This window comes from Neofelis nebulosa, chromosome X (assembly GCF_028018385.1).
Source record: "Neofelis nebulosa isolate mNeoNeb1 chromosome X, mNeoNeb1.pri, whole genome shotgun sequence".
NCBI lineage: Eukaryota > Metazoa > Chordata > Mammalia > Carnivora > Felidae > Neofelis > Neofelis nebulosa.
The window spans coordinates 60,450,835-60,462,844 of NC_080800.1; the positions used below are offsets into that span (position 1 = coordinate 60,450,835).

The window sequence follows — 12,010 nt, forward strand, 5'->3', positions numbered from 1 at the left end:
TCTGTTATTCCCCATCCACATTTTGCCACCTTCACTCCCTCCCACCCCCAGATTACAGTAACAATTGAATCCCATTGCAATCAAGTGTACTGATTATCTACATTTGACAGGCAAGTATCCTCACTATCCATCAAAATGCGCCTCCTTAGATCTGTGAGCCTCCTACCCTTCCCATCCTTAAAGGGCTCCCAGGGAGGGGAATAGCTCCTCCCCATAGGGCCAGTAGCGGGACCTCTCCCTGGTTGCTGTGCCCCTCTTCTCTGGAGTCCTGGATGGGCCCCTGGCACAGGACAGCTTGGACCTTCTGTCCCCAGGACTTAGAGGGGACACACCAGTTCCTCAGGGAGGGGTCAAGGATCCCGCACTCAGAGTCAGCTTCCCAGACTGGGCCAGAACAAAACCTGGAAGCATCAGGGTTATTCTTGATACTTTGGTGAGAGGAAATGTCCAGAACTGTGTGCACTGTCAGGAGCACTTTACAAGAGGATGATGGGACAAAGAGGTAGGTTTTCAAAGATTTTATTAAAAAACAAAATAGATCCATAATCCTAAAAACAACACAGGTAGATTTCTCCCCACCTCCTATTCTGCCGACCCGTCCCCCTCCCCTAAAGGCTCCATCTGGATGGTACTGAAGCCCAAACCCTGCCTCTTGGTTCTCCCCACCCTGCAAACCTGTGACCCAAGCTCCACACTTTCCTCCAGCCTCTGATGTCTCCTTTAAGAAAATAAAAATACTCCCTCCCCACTCGCTTAAAAATAATTTTCAAAGATTAAAAATGGCATTTGTGTGTTTTTAAAAAATAAACACTTTAAATGCTGGAAATCTCTCTCTTCCCCTAGGCCTAGTTGAGGCCTCTGGGGTGCTTGCCTGCCTCACCCCAGGAGGCCAGCTGCCACTTGGTGCCCCTTGGAAATTTTCAGGAAGTAATTTCTTCCAAATTTCCCCTGCAGTCACAAATTCCACACACTGCTCGCATAAACACGCTGTCTTCATTACAGGCACTGTTCCTCAGCTCTGGAAACCTGATCTCTTTTTGTCAATTAGACCACATGCTTCAGATTCCCTGCAAACAGGAGAGAAAACAAAATTCAGGTAACATACATGAATTATACCTCGATAAAACTTTTTTTTTTTTTTTAAAGCATTTGCACTGGGGACTTGTTCTCTTGCTGCTGTTGGGAACACAGGGACCCTGACATATAAACAAGCCCAGGCTAGCCTCCTGGATGGTGAGAGACACATGGTTCAGTTACCCTCACAACCACCAGTTACCCACCAGACAAGTGAGTGAGGCCTTTGACAGCCAGCTGACTGCAGTGTTGGGTGAACCCCGCCAAAACCAGCAGAAGAACCGCCCAGCTGAGCCCAGCCCAATTGCCAATCCCCAGAGTCATGGGCTAAACATGATTATTTAAGACACACACACACACACACACACACATACACAAATTCAGGCAACTTTTCATAATTCACTCTTCACTAACTGCATCAAATCTTCCCCCACTCTCAACATTTCTTCCTGACTTAGCAGGGCACAACACTTCTAGCAGTTTCTCTTGTGATGACCCATGAAATATGAATTGGAAGCTTCCCCCCTCCCCCACACTCAGGCCTAAGAGTCTTTTAGGGATAAGTGAGCACTTGAAATCCTATAGGACTGAGCTCCAGGAATGAAAAATTTGCTCACTTGGTCTCTCCACAGATTTCTTCTTGCCCCACTTCCCCAAGCAAACACTGGGCTCCAGACACTACTGACAGCTTCTCCTCTGAAACAGGAAGAATGCCCCATGAAGGCAGGTACATTTAAAAAAATTTTGTCTGTCTTACATTTAAATGTCTGTCTTACATTAAAAAATTTTTTTAAATGTTTGTTTATTTTTGAGAGAGAGAGACAGAGTCAGAGTGAGAGCAGGGGAGGGGCAGAGAGAGAGAGGGAGACACAGAATCCGAAGCAGGTTCCAGGCTTCAAGATGTCAGCTGGGGCTCAAACTCATGAGCTGTGAGATCATGACATGAGCTGAAGTCAACACTTAACTGACCAAGCCATCCAGGCACCCCTGTCTTACTGTCTTTTTAAGTTTATTTATCCATTTTGAGAGAGAGGGAGGGAGATGTGAGAGATAGGGGAGAGAGAGCTCTCATGTTGTCAGCACAGAGCCCAACACAGAGCTTTATACCATGAACCATGAGATCACGACCTGAGCTGCAATCAAGACTCAGAAGCTTAACCAACTGAGACACCCAGGCACCCTTAGGCTGTCTTACTTTTGATTGATCTCTAAAGTCTAGCACAGTGCCTCACACATAGCAGGTGCTCAACAAATGGCTGAGTAAATTGAGGTAGGAATGAAAGAAAAAACAAATCAGCACCCACTTGCCTATCTAGATTTATGTATGTATGTATGTATGTATGTATTTTGAAATCTCTACATCCAACGCAGGGCTCAAACTCACAACCCTGAGATCAAGAGTTGCATGCTCTTCTGGCTGAGCTAGCCAGGCACCCTCTAGTTTTATTTTTAACTTAACATACAAGAAAATTGATTTGTATGGATAGTTCTATGATTTTTAACACATGTATAGATTCATGACACAGAATAGTCCCATTACCCTCTAAAATTCCCTAAGCTATCCCTTGGCAGTCACATCCTCTCCTTCCTCTCTTACCACCTGGCAATCACTGATCTATTTTCCATCACTATGTGTTGTCTTTTTCAGAATGTCATTTAAATGGAATAAACACAGTGTAGGGACACCTGGGTGGCTCAGGCAGTTAAACGTCCAACACAGGACTGTCCAATCTCGTGGTCCTTGAGTTCGAGCCCCGCATTGGGTTCTGCACTGACAGCTCAGAGCCTGGAGCCTGCTTTGGATTCTGTGTCTCTCTCTCTCTCTGCCCACCCCCCCACTTGTGCTCTCTCTCTCTCTCTAACTCTCTCTCTCTCTCTCAAAAATAAACATTAAAAAATTTAAAAAACCACAGTGTGTAACCTTTTATGATTGGCTTCTTTCATGCAGCACACTTCCTTTGTGTGTCATGCAAACTTTTAGGTGTATCAACAACTTATTCCTTTTTGGGGGAGTACTTAACTTTTTAATTTTTCAATTATTATAGATTTATAGGAAGTTGAAAAAAATACCAAGAGGTACCCTTCAATAAGTTTCTTCAAGTGGCAACATCTTTCATAATGATTATTTAAATATCAAACCCAGGAAATTGATATTGGTACAATTCACAGACCACATTCAGATTTTACCAGTTTTACATGCACACATTTGTGTGTGTGTGTGTGTGTGTGTGTCTGTAAATGTACAGTTCTCTGCAGGTTTATCACAGGTAGATTTGTGTAATCCCCACCACAAGAAGATACAGAATGTTATCCCATCACCACAAGGATTCCCCTCATGGTACCTTGTTACAGTAACTCCCCTCTAATCTCTAACCTCTAACAATCAATCTGGTCTCCAGTTCTATAATTTTGTATATGACCTTTTGAGACTGGCTTTCTTTCATAATTTTTTTAAAATATGTATCTATTTTTGAGAGAGAGAGAGACAGAGCATGAGCGGTAGAGGGGCAGACAGAGAGGGAAACAGATCCAAAGCAGACTCCAGGTTCCGAGCTGTCAGCACAGAGCCCGATGTGGAGCTCAAACTCATGAACTGTGAGATCATGACCTGAGCCAAAGTTGGACGTTTAACTGAGCCACCCAGACGCCCCTGAGATTAGCTTTCTTTGCTCAGCATACGGCCCTTATAATCCATTCAAGTTGTATGTTAAGTTTGTTCCTTTTTACCGCAGAGTAGGATTCCATGGTCTGGATGCACCAGAGTGTGCATCAGCCATTGAAGGGCATCTGCATTGTTTCCAGTGTGGGGCTATTACACATAAAGCTGCTATGGACATCCATGTAGAAATTTTTGTGACCATAGTTTTCATTTCTCTGGGATAAATGCCCAAGAGAGCAATTGCTGTATCATATGGTATTTGCATGCTTGGTTTGATAAGAAACTGTCAAACTGTTTTCTAGAGTGGTCATACCATTGTGCATTTCCACCAGCAATGTATAAGGGATCTAGTTTCTCAGCATTTTTGTCAGCATTTGGTGGTTTCACCAGTTTTTATTTTGGCCATTCCTATATGTGTGTAGAGATCTTTCACTGTGGTCTCAATTTGCATTTTCCTAATGATGAATGATGTTGAACATCTTTTCAGGTGCTTATTTGTGGTTTGTATATCCCCTTCATGTCTTTTGCTGATTGGATTGTTTTTTTACTGTTGAGTTTGGAGAGTTCTTTATATATTCTAGATACACATCTGTGTTAGGTGCACGATTTGAAAATATTTTATCTCAATATGTAACTTGTCTTTTTGTTCTCTTAACTGTTGCAAAACAAAATTTAATTTTTTGGATCACAGTTTTGGTGTTTTAAACCCCTAGGGCTCATCATCTCTGGATAATCTTTGATTCTTCATCTCTTGGTTCAAGCCTCCTCCATGTCTAATGATTTGCCAAGCCTAATCTCAAGATGGCTCTCAACTTTGTCCTCCCCTTCCTCTTTTTAATGTTTATTTATTTATTTTGGTCCAGAGAGAACTAGAGGGAGCAAGCGGGGGAGGGGCAGAGAGAGGGAGAGAGAGGGAATCCCAACCAGGTTCTGTGCTGTCAGCCCAGAGTCCAACACTGGGCTCAAACTCACGGACCGCTTGATCATGTCCTGAGCCCAAGTCGGATGCTTAACCAACTGAACCACCCAGGCGCTCCTCCCCACCTCCGTCTTCTCCTTTCTATTCCACCCTCCCCAACTTAGTCACGTATCTCATCACTCAGGTCACTGCAATAGTCTCTTAACTGCTGCTCCTGCCTCTGGAGCTGTCCCGCACACCATTGGTAGCTGTGTTCACATGCCTTCTCTGCTCCGAAAATCCTTCAGCAGCTCCTCACTACCTATAAATGAAGTCCAACCCCTTAGCTTAAATTTGCCCCATCCATACTTTCCCATCTCCATGTGGGCCTTTGCTTGTATTGTTGCTTCTTCTGAGGAAAACCTATAGGGGATCCTGATGCTGAAGCTAGGGGTCCTTCCATCTGTAAGTGTAGCCAGAGCTTGATGACTGAGTGAATGTACAGATAAACAAAATTTCATGTCTGAGTACTCCAACAAATGTTCACAGAAAGGAAAGGTGGGTGCTGTATTCTCTGGTGTTCTGTCTCACTCTCCAGTTACATTTGGAGGCAATTAAAAAAAACAACAGAAATAATTTCCACCAAAAGTTGATGATGAGCAATATTGAGTTTGGGTAACAATAAAAATGTAAGCTTAAATAATGCCCATTGTTTCCCCCCTACATCTAGCTTTTCCAGCAGTGGGTGGCAGCCTGAGAAAATTCTAAAGGCCAGCATGGTCTAGGGCCTGGGAAGACAGAGTACAGACCAGAGGAGGCAAATGTAAATGCTTATAGAGGTCAAGGATGTACTGTATGTGAGTAAAGCATATTTAGGGCAAGACATATGGAGCCTTCTTGATCCTTTGTTCTTTTTCTTATTTTCAATCATGACCTGAATAGAAGCAATAGTTCCCTCTTTTCTTCTATTACAAAAGAAAACAAAAGCAAAACAGCATATGTGAGATGATAAATGGAAACTCACACTTGGCGTGTGGTAGGAGATTCAACAGGGAATGGTGGGGTTTGTGGCAAAGAGGAAGGTACATTTTCACAAAAGAGGCAGCTGCTACCCAGTCTCACATTTACTACTGAGCAGGAAGTTGGTCCTAGTGTGACCAGATCTATTTTCCAAGAGAGATTAAAACTTCACAATTTTAAAAAGTATATTTGAGAAAGAAAGAGAAGGAGAGGGACAGAGACAGAGAGGGAGAGAGAATCCCAAGCAGGCTCCATGCAGTCACCACAGAGCCCGATGTGGGGCTCGAATTCATGAACTGTGAGATCATAACCTGAGCTGAAATCAAGAGTTGGATGATTAAAAAAAAAAAAAAAAAAGGGATGCCTGGGTGGCTCAGTCAGTTAAGCCTCCAACCTTGGCTCAGGTCATAATCTCACGGTTTGCAGGTTCAAGCCCTGCATCAGGCTCTGTGTTGACAGTTGAAGCCTGGAGTTTGCTTTGGATTCTGTGTCTCCCTCTCTCCCTGCCTCTCCCTTACTCATGCTCTGTCTCTCTCTCCTTTTCAAAAATAAAATAAAAACATTAAAAAAGAAGAATTGGATGCTTAACTGACTGAGCCAACTAGGTGCCCCAGAAATTCACATTTTTATGTAAAGTTTCTGCAGTGTTAAATATGGAAAATTGATTTACACTTAAAAATTTTTTTAAACTGTTTATTTATTATTGAGAGACAGAGAGAGACAGAGCATGAGCATGGGAGGGGCAGAGAGAGGGGGAGACACAGAATCTGAAGCAGGCTCCAGATTCTGAGCTGTCAGCACAGAGCCTGACGCGGGGCTGGAACTCATAAACTACCAGATCATGACCTGAACCAAAGTCAGAGGCTTAACCAAGTGAGCCATCCAGGTGCCCCAATTTTCATTTTTTAAGATATCAATATGTGAGGCCAAATAAAACAACTTTGGAGGCAAGATGTGGCTCATAGTCTCCCAGTTTGTGATGTTTGGATTATCTCTGTGACAATTCTGGATTCCACCTACAACACCCCATTTTACCCTCAAATATCTCGGTTTGGACAACAAAGTATATGATCATTCCACCTCTGATGTAGAAGAAGGAGGACTGAAGCAGGACTCAGGAGGCCTGGGTTCTATCGATTCATCGATCAACTGACTCATTTGTTCATGCATTTATTCAATAAACATTTATGGAGTATGTATTCTTTGCCAGGCACTAGGTGCTGGTGAGCACTTTCTTTAGTCTTTTTTTTTTTTTTTAATTAATACACTTTAGTTTTAGGTTTACAGAAAAACTGAGCAAGTACCAAGAATACTCATATCCTCCTGCCTCTTGCCTCCCCTAGCAGACAGTTTTCCCTATTATCAACATTTTGCATTAGTGTGGTACATTTGTTATAATTGAGGAATGAATATTAACACATTATTATCAAGTAAAATCCATAGTTTACGTTAAGGTTCACTCTCGTTGTATAATTCTATGAGTTTTGACAAGTGTATAATGTTATTTATTTATTTATTCATTTGAGAGAGAGACAGAGAATGCAAGTGGAGGAGGGACACAGAGAGAGACACACACAGAATCTGAAGCAGGCTCCAGGCTCTGAGCTGTCAGCACAGAGCCTGACACGGGGCTTAGACCCATGAACCACAAGATCATGACCTGAGCCAAAGTCAGACACTTAAGTGTATAACGTTATGTATCCACCATTACAGTATCACACAGAATAGCTTCACTGCCCTGAAAATCCTGTGCTGCATCTATTCATCCGTCACTTCCTTTCCCCAAAGCCCTGGCACCCACTGACCTTTCTATTGTCTGTAGTTTTGCCTGTTTGAGAATGTCATATGGTTGAAATCATACAGTGTGTAACCTTTACAGACTGTTTTCCTTCACTCAGCAATTGCATTTAAGTTTCCTTCACATCTTTTTTGTAGCTTGAGAGTTCATTTGTTTTTAACACTGGCAAACATTCCATGTCTGGCTATATCATAATTGTTTATCCATTTATCTACAGAGGGACATCTTCGTTGCTCCCAAGTTTTGGCAATTATGAATAAAGCAATTATAAATATTCATATGCAGGTTTTTGGTTGGACATGAATTTCCAACTTGAGTAACTAGCAAGGAGTGTGACTGCTAGATCGTATGTTAGAACTTTGGAAGAGGCGCGCCTGGGTGGCTTAGTTGGTTAAGCGTCTGATTCTTGGGTTCAGCTCAGATCATGATCTCACAGTTTGTGGGTTCGAGCTTCATGTTGGGCTCTGTGTTGACAGTGCAGAGCCTGCTTGGGACTCTCTCCCTCTCTCTCTGCCCCTCCCCCCTCAAAATAAATAAATAACTTAAAAAAACCTTTGGAAGAAACTGACAGTTGTCTTCCAAAGTGGCTGTACCATTTTGCATTCCCACCAGCAATGAATGAGAGTTGCTGTTTTTCCACATCCTCATCAGTGTTTGGTGCTGTCAGTGTTTTGGGTTTTAGGTCTTCTAATAGGCATGTAGTGGTATCTCATTGTTTTAATTTGCAATTCCTTAGTGACATGATACTGAGCATATTTTCATACTCTTACTTGCCATTTGTCTATTTTTTTTGGTGAGGTGTCTGTTAAAGTCTTTGGCCCATTTGTTAATTGGGTTATTGTTTTCTTTTTTAAACAAATGTTTATTTTGAGAGAGAGAGAGAGAGGGAGGGGCAGAGAGAGAGACAGAGAGAGAGAGGGAGAGAGAGAATCTCAAGCAGGTTCTGTGCCATCAGTGCAGAGCCCGATGTTGGGCTTGAACTCATGAACTGAGAGATCATGACCTGAGCCAGAACGAAGAGAGTTGGATGCTTAAATGACTGAGTCACCTAGGCACCCTGGGTTATTGTTTTCTTATTGTTGAGTTTTAAGAGTTCTTTGTATATTTTGTATACCCATCCTTTATTAGATATTCATTTTGCAAATCTTTCTCCCAGTCTGTGGCTTGTCTTTTTATTCTTGTATTCTTTACTTTTTAAAATATAGAGCAGCATGGTCCAATAGAACTTCCTGTTATGATTAAACTGTTCTATATCTATGCCGCCCAAGATGGTAGCACTAGTTACATGTGGCTATTGAGAGGTTGGAATATGGCTAATGCAAGTGAGGAGGTGAATTTTAAATTTTATTTAATTTTAATTAACTTCAATTTAAATGGCCATGTGTGGCAAATGGTGACTATATTGGACAGTGCAGATATGGAACAGTTCCTTGGGCTTTTTTTTTCTCTGTGACATTGACTAGGGGTCATCTGTATTTCCTCCTTCATTTACAACCTCCCTTTCAATCCATTAGCGAGTCCTGTCAATTCTACCTCCACAATAGGTTCCAAATCCACCCACTTCTGTCCATCCTTCACTGCTCTAACTTTACTCCAAACCACTATCACCTCTTGCATGGACAACCCTAATAGTCTCAAAATTGGTCTCTCTGCTTCCATCTTTGTTCCCTACAGCCTATTTTCTATATAGCAGCTAGAGTGTTTTGTTAAAACTTAGGTCAGACCACATCACTTCTATGTTCAAAATCTTCTATGGCTTCTAATCACACTTGGAATAAAATCCAAACTACTTAGCTGCCAAGCCCTGAAGGTTCTGGTGCCTATCTCCTGTCTCTTACCACTACCCTCTTGCTTACTCTGTTCTAGCCACATAGGGCTTCTTTGTGTTGCTAGAACACACGAGTCATTTTTCCCCCTTAGGGTTTTCCCCTTCTTTGCATTTGCTGTTCCTTCTGCCTGGAATGTTCTGTCCCTGGATAGTCCCATTTCTGACTCTTCTCATGATTTAGGTCTCAATTCAAAAGTTATCTCTGGGGGGCCTGGGTGGTTCAGTTGGTTGAGTGGCTGACTCTTGATCTCACAGTTCATGAGTTCAAGCCCCACATCAGCTCTGCACTGACAGTGTGGAGCCTGCTTGGAATTCTCTGTCTCCCTCTCTCTCAGTCCCTCCACCACTTGTGCACTCTTTCTCTCTCTCTCTTGAAATAAAAGTTATCTCTGAGAGGCCTTGTGAATGCCAATCTATGTGGCCACCCCCACCCTGTCACTATTTTCTGTCACATTATTGTGTTTAGTTTTCTTCAATGGACTTAGCACACTGAAAACATCTTGTGTGTTTATTTGACTATGTCTGTATCCACTCACAAGCTCTATGAGGGCAGAACCTTTGTCTGTCTTGTTCATCACTCTACTTTTAGCACCCTCAACACTTCCTGGCACATAATAGGTGCCCAAAAATATTCATTGAAGAAATGGACATCTGTAGATCTATAGGGCAGCTGATGAAGCACTTTCCTATTCAGCTCACAGAGCTTAAAGTTTGGTCATTGCTCTTAAGCCTCTTATAAATGTGCTTGGGGAGAGCCAACATATGCTTACAAAAGGAGCATCCATGCCACCAGGCCAAGTGGCAAATGACTTCTGAAGAAAATCAGTGTCATAGCAGTTTGGAGGAATGCTGGGGTGATCCCAGAGTACCTGGAGGCCGAGTGGCACCACAGAGGAACACAGAAGTAAATTTAGGACTTTTGAAAAGTGTTTCCCAAACTTCCATGATATGGGTACCTCTTTCAGGTATGTTGTCATACCTGTATTGATAGTGACAATATTTTTCTTTATATCAGCTCACTTTAGAATTTTTAATACCTATTTGGGCCTCATCTATACTAAGTAGTAGTAATCATCATCATCATCATCAACGGACTTGATGTGTTTAGTACATTTTAAAACATACATTAGGGGCACCTGGCTGGTTCAGTTGGTTAAGTGTCCAACTTCGGCTCAGGTCATGATCTCTTGGTTGACCAGTTTGAGCCCCGCGTTGGGCTCTGTGCTGACAGCTCAGAGCCTGGAGCCTGTTTTGGATTCTGTGTCTCCCTCTCTCTGCCCCTCCCCCAATCATGCTCTGTCTCTTTCTCTCTCAAAAATAAATAAACATTAAAAATACATTAAAATTCATATAGTTATTAAAATGGAAAATATCTTTGTGTCACCTCAAATTTTCTCTCATACAGAGGTATGTGAGGCACATTTTGGGAAAAGTCACTGTAGGGATTGCTCTTGGACAGCTGGTGCCCAGGCTGTTCTTCTGCCTCTAGTATCTGAGAATAGTGGATAGTACCCCACCCACCCCCTGCCATCCAGCTCCCTCAACCCAATTTGGTCCCTGTCTCTGTCCATTCATTTCACAAATCTTTACTGTTGTCTACAATGGGCTAGACCTTGTGCTGGGTGCTGAGGTCACAGAGGAGAACGAAAAATAGTTCTTGCCCTCAAGAAGTTCTCCGTCCAGTGAGGAAGGCACTTTTGGAGGCAAACACATCCTAGTCCATAACAAGGTAATAAAATACCAGTCTGTACAGAGTGCTTAGGGCATATAAAGAAAGGGTGTGGAAGGCTTCACAGAGGAGGCAGCACCTTTAAGGGCAAGGAGGAGAGAATGTTCCAGACTTACATAAAGGCAACTTCAAAGTTTTTGTGGCCAGAACACAGGATGAGGGTCATGGAAGGCAGGCAATGAGGTTGAAGGGATGGTCTGAGGCCAGATCACCAAGGACCTAGAAGGCTTTGGCCTTACCCTAGAAGCTATGGGGAGTCTCTGAATGATTTTAAGATGGTGAGGAGGCCCATCTAGCACAGTCTAGGGCTAGAGGAAGTTTTCCAGCTGCTACCCTCCTAATCATGCTTGAGGGTCTCACACTCTACCTAGGAACAATGGCAGAACAGGAGATTTCTACAAGCCTTGGGCATGTGCTGATATGGATGGCTGATTTAATTTAAGCTCTTAATTATCAACTGTATTGCTTGCCTTGGAATGTAGATCCCTCCTGTCATCAGGAAGCCTTTCAATGACAATTAAGTATAACCACCAATTACCACTTGTCTGCCTCTGACCTGAATTAGAACTTGAGGCTGTGGATTAATCCCACCAAGCTTCTGGTCTTAGCTTGCAAGGGACTACCGCAGTCTCAAACAGAATTGAAGTAATTTCTAAAATAGCTTATGATTCATTTTTTCTCCCCTCCTGTGCCTAAATCTGCTGGCTCCATGTGGAGGGATAGGCACAAGTAACTGTAGAGGTGACATCACAGGAGTGGGCTGCTTGTCTGCTAGCCAGTCTGTGGAGCTTGGCCTAGAGTGCTTTATCTGCTGGGCTGGGCAATGCCTTCCAGCCGTTTTGGAGTCGCAGCTCCAGGTTCCTTGGTCCATGTGCTTTCTCCATATTTTTCAGACAAAAATTCTGGGCTGGGAAATCCAGGATAATGGGAATAGCAGTGGCAGGAAGAATAACACAGCCTTACATCTGTATAATGCTTTAGAGTTGTGAAATTCATTTGCTCCG

At 42.8% G+C, this 12,010-nt stretch overlaps 1 protein-coding gene across 7 annotated transcripts in view; it reads right to left on the bottom strand.

Annotated features, from left to right (window-relative positions):
- Positions 1-503: 503 nt before the first annotated feature.
- HDAC8 (histone deacetylase 8) overlaps positions 504-12,010 on the bottom strand; it is a 234,451-nt gene continuing 222,944 nt past the window's right edge. For 5 of the 7 annotated variants that reach the window (XM_058714053.1, XM_058714052.1, XM_058714055.1 and 2 more), the window contains 2 exons: positions 1,692-1,770; positions 504-1,067 (listed from right to left, as the gene is read on the bottom strand). In XM_058714053.1, coding sequence (XP_058570036.1) covers positions 1,013-1,067; positions 1,692-1,770 — 134 coding nt within the window. In that variant the 3' untranslated portion in view covers positions 504-1,012. The remainder of the gene's footprint in view (positions 1,068-1,691; positions 1,771-12,010) is intronic. The other 2 variants (XM_058714056.1, XM_058714058.1) reach the window with 1 other exon arrangement.